At 34.8% G+C, this 17,317-nt stretch overlaps 1 protein-coding gene across 1 annotated transcript in view; it reads left to right on the top strand.

Annotated features, from left to right (window-relative positions):
* Window positions 1-17,317, top strand: part of LOC145248628 (uncharacterized) — a 157,883-nt gene that overhangs the window by 116,431 nt on the left and 24,135 nt on the right. Inside the window, exons 15-16 of the mRNA XM_080110305.1 lie at window positions 10,327-10,461; window positions 15,688-15,754. Of these exons, the coding sequence (XP_079966431.1) occupies window positions 10,327-10,461; window positions 15,688-15,754 (202 nt within the window). The remainder of the gene's footprint in view (window positions 1-10,326; window positions 10,462-15,687; window positions 15,755-17,317) is intronic.

Genomic DNA, 17,317 nt, shown 5'->3' with positions numbered 1-17,317 from the left:
ATCAAATAGGTGGCAAAATTTAAATTTAAAGACGAACTCATGTTCTCTCATAATATTATTTAGAACACTATTGGGAATTTCAACTACGATCCGGGAAACGAATTTACTTTTGCTACGTATCTCAGGTGTTATGAAGTCATATAATTCAGATTGGGAAAACTGGATTGGATTTTTAAAAAGGTCCGGTTACCGTTAGGGAAATTGGGTATCGAGTTGAAATTTGTTAAACGATACAATTGTTGACCAAAGTATTTAGTCCCAAAACGTTTCTCTTCCGCCAAAGGTGGACGTAGATGAACCTTATAAAAAGGGTGATGAGAACTACACCACTTCTGCAAGCATAGCAAATAGGCACTGTGATTACTTTAAATTATAAAAGTTAAAGGCTAATAACTTAAAACGTCTTACATTTGAACAAAGATTAGTCGAATGCAGATGCGAAAATTATAAAGAAAGTCTTTAATAAACTGGAAAATTAGCAAAATTTAACATTCCAGCAAATAGCCGAGAATTGCCACCGATTTATTAACATATGTTAGGATTCAAAACTGTATAACAGCGTTGAGTGTATCAGATCAGAAAACTTTGCAACAAGAACAAATGATTTCATCAGTAAAATTTTATTGTTAAAAGTGAAGTAATCTGCCACCTAAACTGGGTCTCTCTTGCGGACAGATGTACAGATTGCTTCAATAAAACGAAGTAATTCTTTAAATGTGATCGAAAACAAAGGGTTTATCAGAATTACCAAATGTGACGAAATTGGGCATCTTTCGAAGTTTGCTTAAGTCCAAATAGTAAATAAAAACATAGAAATGCAACTCAACTCTAGGTCCGATTTGTCCATTATAAATCTGCAGATATTGATGAAAATCGGCAAACCAACTTAATTGGGGGTTAATAAAATAGCCAAAAACGGTATCGGAGAGCAAATTAAATTCAAAGGCGAACTTATAACAGCAGTCACACTACAAAGAAAAACGCTAAAACAAAAGAGTTTGTGATGAATAATTCAAGTAATGGACAGATTTGATGGAGAACTGTGGAATTCTTTTTTGGGGGGGAATGTAAAAAAAGATGTCGTGGCAGAAAAATTAAAGAAAGAATTGAAAAAGAATTTTTTCACAAGATTTTTATTTTTTAGTTTGTTTGTTTGTTTTGTGTGATTTGGATGTTGCAACAAAGTAATTGCAAACTTGGGTCTGAGACCGAAAGTGCGACCGACCTTCAAAAAGAAAGGAAATATTTAGTTCGCTTCAGAAGAAAAAATCAACATGGAATTGGTTAGATTCGAAAAAAAAAAATAGAAGTTGAATATAGCAAATGGATTTCGCTGCCAGTTTATGTAAATAAAAAGAATCGTGTATGCGCACACTTTTTCACGGATTTGAATCAGACATTGAGAGATTGTCAGTATCTGTTTTCTAGTGTAACGAAAATATTCGCAAAGCTAAATGAAGGAAAGTGTTTTTCAAAAGTGGATTTAAGCGACTCGTACTTTCAGATACCTGTGGAGGAAAATGCTCGAAGTTATTTTATATAAATGCACATAGATGAGTATATAAATTTGAAAGACTATCAGTAAAGATGGCTATGGCTATAATTTTTGCCGGTAATGGACGTATTATTTAACGGTCTAGAGTTTGCAACGGCTAATCTAGATGATATTCCAATAATTAGTAAAACTATGAAGCAACACAGAGCGCACATACCTGAAGTTTTCCAAACAATTCAAACTAAAATAAGAGAAATGTAAATTCTTTCAGGAACTAATTAAATACCTGAGATGTTAATAGGAGAACCAGACGCAGAGAGAACATGCACAATAAACTATTTCTCCCAAGTATACAAAACCTATGAGTACCTTTAATGAACATTTGAGAAAATAAAGAACATTCTTATATATATGATTTATGTGCACGAAAGGAGTTTTTTTTATTACAAACCGACCATAAAAACCTTTATTTACAATTTATGGATTGAAGAAGAGTTTAGCTACACACAAAGATTGTGAATCCTCTTCCTAAACTATAAGCAGAGGACGGAGTATCTCTCATCTTCAAAGATCAGATATGCGAGCAAACTGTCTAGATTGATACCGTAATCTGTTCACTCCATTGAGGGCACGTTAATTGCCTACGAGCAGAAGTTGAGGTGAAAAACACGAGAACTTTCAGTGTCACTTCGAGGGAGAAAATGAAAGGCAATGAACGGTGATGTTACTTTTTTTAATATTTAAAATAATCTATCAATACTCCTATAAATTCGTTTTTCTTTTGTGTGTATTGATATTCATATAAACCCTCTTTTCTATTTATTTAATGTATTTATTTGCTTCCCCACCAAAGCAAATTAGGCACAAGGCCGTTTTTAATGTGGGGTAAGAACCAGCTCCCCTAAAAGTAGGCAAAAGGGGGGCACTCTGGTTACCAAAAATAATAATTGTCCCAGTATAGAGGGTTTCCCCTCCATTGACTGGTACAAATTATCTTAAGTGCAGCATCTGCAGAACAGACACTACACTTTGAGGTATTCATTTGCTCCCCCACTGAGCAAATTAGGCACAAGGCCGATTTTTAAAGTGAGGAGTGAAGGGGAAATGGGGACCAACTCCCCGGTGAGTAGGGGAGCTGGATAGTGACAATTGGTATGAAGGGTTGCCCCTACATTGACCAAGGTCTTGTACGTGGGGTCGCCCCCACATATGGTCTTTGCTTGCAGTATCTGCCGGAACAGATACTACACTTTGAGATATTAAATCTTTTATTCATGTTAAAAAATACAGTCAAAATCAACGATGAACAAAACACTTAGGCACATGGCCAACTCAAAAGGGGGGATTTTGGGGGTCGTTGGTCATCCTTGACACTCTAGAACTAAACAAAGTCAAAAGTTTCTCCCAGCTAGTATCTTCTTTCACCATAATACCGCATTCACCCTTTCATATTTGGGGACGTCCTACTTAACTCCCAATTTTTAAAACATTTTGATCTTGTCCCGAAGGCCAAGAACAACAGAAAAAAGGCAAGCTATTTATTTATTTGCTTCCCCACTGAGCAAATTAGGCAGGAGGCCGTTTTTTAATGTGGAGACAGGGGGAAGGGGGAGGGAAAGAGGGGATCCAGCTCCCGAGAGGTGGGAAGTGGGAGCTAGATTAGAAACTGTTGGTATGAAGGGTTGCCCCTTCAGTGACCAAGGTCAGATATGTGGGGTTACCCCCACATCTGGTCTTTGCTAGTCATAGCTTGCAGCATTTGCCGGAACAGATGGTATTTATTTGCTCCCCCACCGAGCAAATTAGGCACAAGGCCGATTTTTAATGTGAGGAGTGAAGGGAGGGGGAAGGGGAAAAGGGGACCAGCTCCCGAGAGGTGGGAAATGGGAGCTGGTTAAAGGTCAGACATATGGGGTTGCCCCCACATCTGGTCTTTGCTAGTCATAGCTAGTCATAGCTTGCAGCATCTGCCGGAACAGATGGTGTTTATTTGCTCCCCCACTGAGCAAATTAGGCACAAGGCCGTTTTTAATGTGAGGTAAAAACCAGCTCCCCTTAAAGTAGGCAAAAAGGGGGCACTCTGGTTACCAAAAATAATAATTGTCCCAGTATAGAGGGTTTCCCCTCCATTGACTGGTACAAATTATCTTAAGTGCAGCATCTGCCGGAACAGATGGTATTTATTTGCTCCCCCACCGAGCAAATTAGGCACAAGGCCAATTTTTAATGTGAGGAGTGAAGGGAGGGGGAAGGGAAAAAGGGGACCAGCTCCCGAGAGGTGGAAAATGGGAGCTGGTTAATGTTCAGGTATGTGGGGTTGCCCCCACATCTGGTCTTTGCTAGTCATAGCTTGCAGCATCTGCCGGAACAGATGGTATTTATTTGCTCCCCCACTGAGCAAATTAGGCACAAGGCCGTTTTTAATGTGAGGTAAAAACCAGCTCCCCTAAAAGGGGTCACTCTGGTTACCAAAAATAATAATTGTCCCAGTATAGAGGGTTTCCCCTCCATTGACTGGTACAAATTATCTTAAGTGCAGTATCTGCCGGAACAGATACTACACTTTGATCTTGTCCCCCGTGCCGCCGAAGCGGGGGGGGGGGGGAGCAAGCTATTTATTTAAAAAGAAAATACAATTTTCTTATATATGGGTTGTGGGATTGCATTCACTAGCAAAAGATTTAGCTAATTTGCATATTCATTTAAACATTCATTTTAATTAATTCCTTATTAGTTTTTTCGGTTTTCTTATGGGATGATCATCTTTAGTTAACTATTACGTGTAATTATATTCATGCAGATATTCAAGGATTTATACTTGCATAATATTTGCGTAAAAAGTTTATAGTAAACACAAAATTGTTTCCATATATATATATATATGTATACGCATATAGTTTTGTTTTATCTATCTATCTATCTATCTATCTCTACGCAATAACTCTGTCAATTTTAAGTCTTCAGACTCGAAATTTGATATACAAGGTACTGAGATTTGGGGAAATCTGTGTAATTCGTTTTCGGCCAGAAATTTTGCTATTAAGGAGTTAAAGTCCAACGATTTGACCTTTGAGAACTCTACCAAACTCCTCCGACAATTTGGGATATAAACACTTGAAATTTTAGATATAGGTTCCTTGGACATGGATCTAACTTAATAACTTGATTTGAGCCCAAAACAATAAATGTGTAGGGGTCATAATAGGGGTCTAAGTTTTGAAAAAATTTTACCTCTGCGGTTTCTACCAAATTACTCAGACACTTTCTGGTCTAAACATTTGAAATTTTACATAAAGGGTATTCGGAGATAGGGCAAGCTTTTTAATCGGTTTGGGTCGAAAATGTTTAGTTACCAATATATAAATGTATGTATGTATGTTTGCATGTGTGCTTTAAACTTTCGACAGAGGCGACGGATTTTTACAAGATCATTATCATTTTGAAGTTCGACCTTTCAGACGACAAATATCGAAAAATTGGCTAAAAACATTAATATCTTCACCTTCAACTAGGAACTTTTCTATAGGGAGGCGCTTTTTTCGCCGATATTTTTGAAAGTCATCCTCTCCTTTCTATTGTCTAGCCTTAATTAAAACCTACTTCACTTCCGGTTTGGCGGAGGTCGTAAAGACAAAGACGTCAGGTTTTCCCCCCATTCTTTTCGTCCTTCGTGGTACAGGCTCGAGCAAGCCTTTCTACTACCACTTTTTTTTTTGCTCAATACACACATCCAAACACCCGGGCGACGCCGTGATGAGATGCTAGTATATCTATAAAAGTGAACGTGTGTGTGTGTGTGTGTGTGTGTGTGTGTGTGTGTGTGTGCATTCCCCTACGCAATAACTCTGTCAATTTTCCCATTTACAGACTCGAAATTTGATATACAAGGTACTGAGATTTGGGGAAATCTGTGTAATTCGTTTTCGGCCAGAAATTTTGCTATTAAGGAGTCAAAGTCCAACGATTTGACCTTTGAGAACTCTACCAAACTCCTCCGACAATTTTGGATATAAACACTTGAAATTTTAGATGTAGGTTACTTGGACATGGATCTAACTTAATAACTTGATTTGAGCCCAAAACAATAAATGTTTAGGGGTCATAATGGGGGTCAAAGTTTAAAAATATTTTACCTCTGCGGTTTCTACCAAATTACTCAGACACTTTCTGGTCTAAACATTTGAAATTTTACATAAAGGGTATTCAGAGATAGGGCAAGCTTTTTAATCGGTTTGGGTCGAAAATGTTTAGTTACAAATGTATGTATGCATGTATGTTTGCCTGTGTGCCTAAAACTCTCGACAGAGGCGACGGATTTTTTCAAGATCAGTATCGTTTTGAAGTTCGACACTTCAGATGACAAATATCGAAAAATTGGCTAAAAATCTTCAACTGGGCACTTTTCTACAGGGGGTCGCTTTTTTCGCCGATATTTTTAAAAGTCATCCTCTCCTTTCGATTGTCTAGCCTTAATTTAAACACAAGTTACTTCATCTTCAACTGGGCACTTTTCTACAGGGGGTCGCTTTTTTCGCCGATATTTTTAAAAGTCATCCTCTCCTTTCGATTGTCTAGCCTTAATTTAAACACAAGTTACTTCCGGCTTGGCGGTGGTCGTAACAGCAAATAAGTCAAGTTTTTTTTTCGAGTTCTTTTCCTCTTCGCGGTACGGGTTCGAGCCTGCCTTCCTACTACCACTGTTTTTTTTTTTGTTTTTTTTTTTTGCTCAACATACACCTCAAAACACCCGGGAAACGCCGAGATTAAATGCTAGTGTAATAGAAATGGACAAAAGAATTATACTAAAATATACTAGCTGCGACGATGCAATAATACACAGTGATTGGGTGGTCATTCCGGTATATCATTAATGAAAATTTTATACATTTAAGGACGTATTGAGAATAGAAGTAAATTATGTAAATGGTGTGAGCTAAAAGCAAAAAATGCCCCATAAAATTCAAACCCTGAATTAAAACAGAACGACCCTGGTCGAGAATGCACATTGATTTTGCGCGGCCAATAGATGAATTCTAAAATCTAGTTTTAGTGGATAGCCTCACTAAATAACTAGCGATACTTACGTGCACAAAACTAACAACAACTGGGTTTCTGCATAAATTTTCTGCACGTTTCCGGATCATGAATTGTGTAGTATCAGATAACTGTACTCAATTTACGTCCAGTGAATTCAAAATGTTTTGTCAGTCGATTTTAGTGAAACGCCACATAATCGCGCCGTATCACGCAAAAAGCAATGGTCAAGCGGAGCGATTTTCGATACTTTTAAAAGAGCGTTTACAAAGTGAAGGGTAATCTCATGAAGAAAGCCATACAAAATTTCCTATGAATGTATAGAATTAAAGCTATGTTTACAAGAATGATCAGGACGGTTTTCGAAAGACTGTTACCGATTCATAAGAGACTGGAATGAGACTAAATGTCAAAAAAGAAAATTTTAATGTTGAGGAAAATCTTTAAAAAAATTTAAAACAACAATCATTTTGAGATATCGGCATTGTGGATAGGAGTTGGGGTATGGCTCTATGTGATGAACGTGCCAAAATTCACCATTAAATGCATTTCAGGAAAAGATATTTCGATTCTGTAGAGGATAATTCTAGAGAAGAAGTGGTTGACGTCATGGTTAACATGTTCGTATTACTAGTTCCACAAGTAATTACTCAGAAGCAAATATCTAAAAGAAACAAATATCAATTTTATGAAAGTCAGTTTCAAGAGACAAAGGTATTGACTTCTTATGGTGCAAAAGCTTCAGGGGGATATCATGGTGTATTTCAGGAATAAATGGACTTACCCTAACAAAATAAATACAGTTACAATATAACACCGTGGCAGTAATTGTTGGCAATTATGACTCTAGAATCAAATAATCTGTAACATACTTTTGTTAATACACTTGTTAATGATAACACTAGGTCTGTCTTTATTTCTTTTGGGGGGAAGGGTATATCATTTCTTGCAATTAATACTGTTCCTTCCTTTTTCCTCCTGCAAGTTTCATGTGGCTATATAGTGTTCGTAGTTTATGTGTGTTGGTTTTCGCATTAGGGGATTTTTCTTTAAGATTTCAGTTGTTTTCATCATTGCCGTTCGTTGTATATTCTAATGCTAATTCAATTTTCTCTTAGTCTTTTTACTTATATTATTATTTCATTATGAACCATATTGCCTTTGGTAGTCTGGCAAGTTCCGTGTATTTCCTTTGTTTTTCTATCTCCTTATTACAAATAAGGATTTGACATCCTGTGTATTGTTGGAACGACAAGAGCTACAATTTGTCAGTTTCTTTCCTTCTTGTTACCGATTATGGCGTCTGATTTCCTTTCTTGGGTGAGTTTATATGTTTGTATCTACATTTCCTAAAGAGATTGTTTTCCGGTACTCCAGTTTGGTCTGTATCATTTGGTAGCATATTTAAAGCGCACTCGTTTGCAACGTTTCCAATGGATTGCTTTCCCCATGCAGTCGTGACTGTTCTTGTATTTTTTTGGAACTTGTTTACTGTATTCACTTATGTGATTGGTTTCATTGTCCAAAAAAAATCTACATTTACTGTTTTTCTCTATTTCACATATTTTTAGCTTTGGTGTAGTTTCAAGTGTATTATCCTATGCAGTTGTCAGTAGTGATTCTATTTCTCTGTTCAGGTGTTCTTTTCTTCTCCACATTGAGGTGGTTTTATAGATGTCTGCTTTTATCATTCTTATGAATTATCTTTATAGCAGTTTCTCTTCTTGCATTCCTTTCCTTGTTTTTTGACAAAGAAAATAATAATGATACATTTGCGAGAAAGATAGATTTTTTTTCATGGTGGTCACCACTTATCAAGGCCCGAAGGCTACTCAGGAATAAGAGTTATTGCGTGCACAGTAATCAATGAGATAGTATTGTAGTAATCTTAGTATTGGGGGTTTTGATAGAGTGTCTTACTTAAGGGCGCGTTTTGTTAGGAGTTTGTTTATGTTGGACTTGAAGACGTCCAAGTTGTAGTCAGGTGGGAAACAGGCAAGCGGCAGAGAGTTCCACTGCCGTTCAGTTCTAAGAAAGAAGCTTTGCTCATGGAATCTACGTTTGGATTTAGGCACAGATAAAGATTGGGGAAAATTATTGACAGTAGTTTCAGCCAGACGGGTGTTTCTCGTGAAAGATTGGCGAGGGGAGACGAGAGATTGGAGCTCAGACGAGTACCTGCCATGGAAATAACGATAAAATAAAGACAGGCTCGCAACGTCTCTTCTGTGGGAGAGAGGTTGCAGGGAAGAGAAAATGGCATCCCCCACTAAACCACGAAGTCTATTTTGTACTCTGTCAAGGCAGGATAGGCTGTTTTTAGCAGCTCCTGCCCAAATATGGCAGCAGTACTCCATCCTTGGACGTACTTGGCTTTTATACAGATAGAGAATTGCATCAGTAGTGAGATATCTTCTGGAGCGGTAGAAGGGTCCCATCATTTTCCCAGCATCCCTGGCAACAGATTTGATGTACGTGTTCCATTTCGGATCAGGAGTAAAGGTCAAACCCATAGGCTTGTCAAAATATGGAGCCTCCCCAAGACAAGAGCCATCCATTTCAATTGATGGATGAATAAAGATTGAGAACGAGTTTAATATTGATGTAAATTTCTAAAAGCCGCCCAACAAATGCCAGCATGTAAAACAAAGATGCAACTGTTTATTATTATTATTATTATTATTATTATTATTATTATTATTATTATTATTATTATGAAGAAGAAGAAACAATGGATGAGAGTGCTGTTGTGTAGCAGAGGTTCATATTAAAGGGATGATGCAGAGTTCATATTTGGGCACATATAGAACAGAACGCATGTAATACAGACATAACGATAGTGATGATGAGGGAGAGAAGACATTTATATTCATTACATTTCTTTTAACACCTATTAGAGAGGAGAAGATACTTCACTTATGATGATGGTGGGGACACATAATACTTGGAAGGGTTTACACAAGAGTTCGTTACAAGATGATAAACACATTACCTTTTTCGTGATGAAGGATGACACAAGACAACAGTTTCAAAACACAATGATGATTGCTTTATTCATCTGGCCGGTCGAATGACGTCAGGAATTCACTTGTATCTACATGGTTAATCTTCTACCCTTCGCCTCTAAGGGGACTCTCCGCTGACTATGTCAACTCTTGGTTGATCAACTCTCTCTGACTGACTGGCTAAAATCTGAACCCATAATGTGGAGAAATGTCCTTTGTCTATGACGTCAGAAGTGTGTTTTTCAAGCGTGACCAATTTCCCGTGGCTTTACATATGTTTGTCAACACACTTTTGACGAACAAAAGAATCCTCAATATATAACTCTAACCTATTTTTTACCAATATAATTTAATTTTCAGTGTTCATTCTTTTACTGACATATTTAATATTCAGATTTGTAAAAGAATTAACCATAGACTTAATTTCTAACATTTCATTTCTTAACTTTGCCTACAGGGTTTGATTCTAGGCTTATCCTAATCTCATTTTCACTTATTTAATATTCTTCTTATTTATATGGAAAGGGGGCAACCCTTTTCCATGTAACAGTGCTTAGATTAGTAGATGTAGGATAGTTAAAGAAGCAGAATTAGTTGACAAGAAAAACATCTAGGAAACCATTGGTTGTAGTATAAAGTTGAAGAAATAAGAGGGATAAATAAATACCTGGCCACAGAGAAGTTAGTTTAAAAGTCAAATTGTAAAATCAATCGAATACATCTAATACGTAAAACAAAATATGATGTTGCTGATGATGATAATGAATGTGATTCTTTTTCTTTTTCTTCCAGTCATTGAATTAGCAAAAGTGAATCCATTCAATAATATCAGTTTTCCAATCGCAGAAACAAATCAATCGAAATGGGTTCAAGAAAGTGAGTCCAACGTGTTTATTCCTTCCAATGTTTTAACAGATAATTTCGGAGGTAAGCTATTTTTTTTATTAAAGTATTTATTGCAGTGATTTTTACGATCATCAATTATTCGTTTTAAAGGAACCGACATACAAAGAATGTAGTTCCAAGAAAATTGTAATTCGACACAAAACCCGAATCGAAGAAAGGGTTAAATGTATAATTCGTTCAACGTAATTCATAATTCAGTACTCGCCTTGTAAGCCGTTAATCTTCGGAGATGAAATTTATTTTTAGAACGGCGTAGTTTTTACTTAATGATCACTAAGTTAGAACCCAACACATCACAATATACCACTGTGCATTTCCTCTTGTCTCTATTTTCTAATTTTAAGGCTCAGTAATGGCGAATATATTTGTGGGTTCTATGTAATTGTTATCTGGAACCATAAAACTGCTAGTCTACTTTCGATATGTAGATGACACATTTTGTCTATTCAATAACCAAACGGAGGCAAACAAATTCTTCACTTTACTCAACAAAATGCATCCTGTGTTAAAATATGTCTATGAGGGAGAAAGTGGTTCTACTTTAGCCTTCCTTGATATATTGATAACGAAACTCCATCAAGTTATCTTACATCAATTTACCGTAAACCGACATTACGAGGCTGTATAGACGTTGGGATTCATTTTTCCCTAACAGACGAAAGTATAAATTAAATTAATTTTGACCTTAACACATCGTGTCCTCGTGATTTGTTCATAATCTAAATTGGATGAAGAACTAAAAACGATTACCACTACGTTGTCCAATGATGGTTACCGTCTTGATGTGATTAACTCCGTCATAAAAAGGATAAACAATCTTCCTCAAATAAAAACTAAGATGGCAGCTAAATATCTAAGTTATGGACAATAAGTGAAAAATTCGCCAAACAGATTAACTCAGCTGATGAACATTGCTATTTTGCCTCCAATGTATGTGTTGTGTTTTCGACAAAACCATTATTGCCATTCTATTCAAAGGACTTCTGCTGTCCCCATCATATGAATAATGCCATTTATCAGTTTAAATGTAGTTGCAGTGCCAACTATGTTGGCAGAACGACCCTTATATTAGATGGGCGCGTCCAACAACATTTACCAGCAAAATCACGAATGGAATCTACCGACCGACGGATGGTCTGAGTAATACGTATGGTTCTGCTATAACGGACGATTTGCTTAAAATCCCGCGATGTGCAATGAATTTCAGCAATGACTCATTTTCTATTCTAAGTCACGCTCATTAATTATTTAATGTGAAGGTCTTCGAGACTATTCATGTTCGTTTAAAGAGACCTTCTCTCTGTAAGTAGAGGGATTGTCTTTTGGGTCTGGGCGTCATTAGTCTCCATTGTATAATTATCATACCGATAGAGTTATTTTTGTCGTTCCCCCATTTTTTTTTTCTTTTTCGATAGTTTGATTTTATTTTAGTTGTTTCTCCGTTTGAATTCCTTTCCCTATACAGAAAAAAAAACCCATCGATTCGGCTTTGAAAGTGAGGGCGAAACCCGGTCGGCTGACTCTACTCCCTTATTTACATAGATTTTTTAACTTTCATTGAATGTTTTTCCTCCGCCCTTCTTTTTATCATGGATACAAAAAATCCAATCTTCCTTTTTTAACAGCTATTATATATATATATATATATATATATATATATATATATATATATATATATATATATATATTATATATATATTATACAAACATTATTGGCTACATATGTACATACATGTTTCTGCAGTGTCTCGTTTCAAAGACATTGCTTCATAAAGCCGTATTGTCAACTTGAGATCAAACTCAAGAATATTATTTTTTGGAGATACAAAAAACTCTTTTATCTAATTTAAATGAAAGAAAAAGAAACGGCAAAACAAAACCGTGTCCGTATGTGATAAGGTAAGACGAAAATAGGGGAAAGGGGAAGAAGCGCAGTGGAAAGAATTTGTGCGCGTCATTCTAAGTTAGGAATGTGTTTAATCTGTATTAGTAAAGATCCTTTATTTATGTTGTCTTTATGTTTATATATTATTTGGAGCTCTCAACTTTGATCATAATGACACTTAATGTCAAGTGTTTTTTACTCCACTTATCTCTATGTAATCAACATCAAAATTTAATGTTGGAAAAGGCACATTTCGGATAAACAAAATTACACGCGTAGTGTGTAGATTGCAACAATCCGATATTATCACTGGCACACATCTATAAACATAAGGCGTATATCAACACACATTTCCAATACATACCTCTATACATTGACATGCACAAATACCCGCATATATACATACACTCAACGTCTATATATATCTACGTCTATATATACATACAAATATGTCAAGTGGACGTATATACACGCATAGTACCCGTATCGATACTGCTACACACATATATAAATAAATGTAACTTTATCTACATACACACATTCACGTACGCATATAACAAATACAATACATATCTACATGTACATCATTCAGCATTTTGACAATTGCATACATTCGCGTTTCGTGGAATAAATTGTTTCAGGTATTATGTTAATAAATACGGATCAAAGATCCATATGTAACCGATATTCATATACGCCTATCTATATATACAAAAATGTAGATCGATAAATACACGCATAGGGATTGTCTGAATTTAACTTAGTACAGCCAAATTAGATGTATTTAAATATTAGAACCTGTAAAAACCAATTCCATATAACCATTTACAATTAAGACAAGGAGAAAGAAGAGGAAGTAAAAATCACTTGAAATAATTATAAATTTTTATTTAAAGCGGGGGAAAAAATAAATTGAAAGGGGAGGGAGGAAAAATAATAATAAAGTCTGAAGTTCACCTTTTAACTGTATAAAAGACTGTATTTTGACTGCCAAAAAATGTCCCCTTTTGGAAAACCGCAAAGGTTCTAGTAACAGTTCAGGAGAGAGAAAGAATAGAATTAAAAGATAAGAAAAGAAAGAGGCAAAACTTTCTTTGAGGTAAAAATAGTTGGGTTTTTTTTTAGAAGAAAGGATAATTTATACGATGTTTATTTTAGAGAAAAGAATTGGCATCCCTGCTTGAGATAGCATAACAATTTTTAAAAAAAATGTCTCGTTGGACTTTCTTCTTTTTTATCAAATAAATCTGCATCTTCTTCAACTTTCTTTTATTCATATTGTCGGTTTTTACTTGGAAAAAAAACATTACTTGACCTGATGTAGCTTCGACAGCTTAGTCGAACGAAAACTTTTTTCTCATTAGAGAAGGTTCTTTCTTCTTGCTGCACCATTGAAGATTATACACTTTCCTTTTCACTTCGAATATTTCATGAAGAACAAGCAAATTATTGTTGTTTGCACCGTCACTTTTTTCACTCGTCTGAGGCTTAACATTTGCATTTATTTCTTTTCCTCTAGACAAGACTTTTGACTTGATTTTTTAAGACTTTTCTGTCTGAACTCAGTCGGCATTTTCCTCTTCATTTTCGTCACCCAGACGAAAATTTAACTGATGAAATGGGACCTTCATCTAGAGCCTCTTGATGTCTCGCCACGATGAGTTACTACATTCAGGTCCGACATTTTCAAACAACGACCTTTCACTCCCAAAGACCAAGGCAGTAACTGCCTTCTTTCACTTCCATTTTCGCTTAAATCGGTGAGCAAAAAATCACTCGACCAATCGTCAACAAAGAAACAGTCACGTGCTATCAGTAGCAGTCTACAACTACTTGCACAGAGGGGTGGGTTAAGAAAGATGAAAAGAAAGAGAGAAAGAGGTGTAGATTACATTCTGACGAGATATACACACATATATTATTTATTTTTTAATCAATATTTATCTGTTATATTTATATCTTTATTCTTCGGGGTAAACGTTTGTATAAGTGTATAAATAATCGGCATCTACCTTTAGATTTTTGCACCAAACTATTGCACATGTATAAGTAACTTTATAAATCCGCATACAAAAAAAGATTACTATCGTTTGAAGCTCGGTAACTAGATCATAATTCATCATTATTATTTCACTCAACTTTGTAACTATGTTGGATCTTCTACACGGCTACAGCAGTTATGCGCAATTTTGCAACGAAGAAAAAGATCTATCATTCCACCCTTTTCTATGCGTTTTACGTCAATGAAGCCTTGCAAAATACCGCCGCATCTATACAGGATATGAGTATTTTACTTTCGTTTTCTTTTTCTCCCAACATAAAATGTTTCTGTAAGTTGGCCCCTGCCCCTGCAATTACCGTATGTAAGCACTTAATTATTACACTATATAAACGTTTGTTTGGTCTGCATATTCTAGTTTTAGTCGGGGAATACTTTTCAACACACTTGTTATGTAAAATAATAATTTGAAAATTAATCAATAGAAAATAATAAAGTGAATTATTAAAAAAAAAAAACCTGTTGCAAACCCAACAATTTAATCCCGTGATTACCGAAAGTCTGTCTGGGAAATGAAACATGTGCAATAGAAAGAAAAGAAATGCTGGCTACCTACTATTACAGAATCCGGGAATTATTAAAGCAAGTGTGTTTAATTAAATATGCAGAAAAAGCCCGCCCGCGTGTGTGTGCGTGTGCGTGTGCGCGCGCAATATATTAATACCCGCTGTATTAATAAGAAAAATTCTCTTCGTGGGCTGTGAAACTTTTCAAATAATGTTTTTTTACGCGCTGATGAGGCCCAGTTGTGCAAAATTATAATTGACGAACTCTTATATACTTGTATGACAATACCGGGTACTGAAACAATTGTACGCAAGGTGTAACCAGTAAAAGACCAACACTTTGAAAATGAGTAAATATTTGTATCTATTCCTTTTAACGTGGTAACTTTAAGAAAAGGTACACATATCTATACACACACACACACACATATATATATGTACATATATATATATATATATATATATATATACTCTGAAATAAAGTTTTTCAATTTTGTATTCAACTATAAATATTAATAACACAAAATTAATTTAGATAGCTCGATAGTGTAATATTAGAACAGAAACCCATTCGTATGCTCATCCTATTTTTGCCTATATGTTTTTTTATTATAAAAATAAATAAAAAAAACTATGCATAGTTGATCAGTTTAAAGAAACTGTTATTTGAGTTTTTTCCACTCGAGTCGACACTGAAAAGAACATTCGTTGTCTCTGCTGCTTTTAATATTAGTATGTCACTATTTTCTTAATAAATAAGAATAAAATTAATTATATAAATTTATTTTATTTTGCAGTTAACGAGATCGTCATGATGAACGCAGTTTTATTTCGTAATATGGAAGAGTTGTTGCCAAAAAATAAGTATGGAATCAGCTTTTTTAGCATTACTATTTTTCTAAAGAATCTTATTTGTTTTATATTAGAAAAAAGTTTATTTCAGAAAATAATTTTTAGTAAAACTGTGGCTTATTAAAAGGATTTTGGTTAATACATTTTTATTAAACCATGTTTTATATTAAAAAAAATTATCTGTTAAAACTATTTTTTTAATATTATTGGTTTTGTTGAAATATTTTCTCATAAAACACATCTTTATTAAATAGCTTTTATTTTAATAGTTATTCATTATAACCAATTCTTCATTTGATTTGAAAATTGTTCTTTTAATGGTTGCTTAAAATCTTATATATATATACATACATACATACATACATACATACATACATACATACATACATGATGATTGATGATTGCAACGTCTTGCCAGACGAGTGCCACTCCCTCAGACACTTAAAATCCATGAGCCCAAAAATGACTTTTTTTTTTAGTCCTACCAGTGAATTCACACCGTACAGCAGGCATGACACTGAAGACGGTCATTGAGATCAATTATTACATGCTTCCAGCATTTCAAGTCTCCACACGTCACAACTTTTCCATCGCCACAGGACCATTTTTATAGACAAATGCCTGAGGGAGTATCTATACACAGATAATGTTACAGGGTCTTAGCTTTGTACGACAGCAAAGTCTCTCTCGGTTCAAAATGTTGAGATCCAGCAACAAGCAAGAGCAAGATACCAGCAACAAGTTAAACTGCAGACCAGCTTAATGCGGATACTGGTCTCCCGCTTTATGTTTTTTTTTTAAATCAGAACTTTGCATCTCCTAGAAAGGTTGCCCTCACCACGGCTTACGGGAGCCATCTCCACCCAAACACACACATGCATACACACAAACACACACGGTGCTAGTTGGCCGTTGACCCCGAAAAAGGGTTAATTCGCATACATACATACATGCATGCATACATACATACATACATACATACATGTAAGATTTTATTCCTATAAAGGTTTATTCTTTTTAATTGTAAAATATGAAAGCATTGCAACGATTACAATACGGTCTTTTATATATTTTAATCAAGATTAAAGAAACCAAAATTTTAACGGCTAAAACTTTCATATTTTCAAATGGAACAACGCTTCTTTCTTAAAAAACAAAGTCTTCATTATTGTCCTAGTGTGCTGAAGAATTTATTTAAATCTTAGAAGATTTTTGGGTGTGAATTGACAGCATCATATTAAAAAAGAATGAAACAATTATTAGTATCGCTGAAGAATGTGAAAGTCTACTTAAAAATCTAGATTAAAATTATGAATTAATTTCTTTTCAACGGCTTATATATATATGTGTGTGTGTGTGTGTGTGTATATGTACACATAAATATGTGTGTATGCACATATATATTTACATATATATGTACATATATACATATATCTATACATAAATATATATATACATATATAAAAATATATATATAATATATAAATATATATACATATATAAATATATATATAAATATATATATACATATATATAAATATATATATATACATATATATATATAAATATATATAT

The sequence above is a fragment of the Euprymna scolopes genome, chromosome 27 (assembly GCF_053919585.1).
Source record: "Euprymna scolopes isolate OS-2025 chromosome 27, ASM5391958v1, whole genome shotgun sequence".
Lineage (NCBI taxonomy): Eukaryota > Metazoa > Mollusca > Cephalopoda > Sepiida > Sepiolidae > Euprymna > Euprymna scolopes.
Note: the sequence above shows the minus strand (reverse complement) of the source record. Positions and strands in the feature narration are given on the sequence as shown.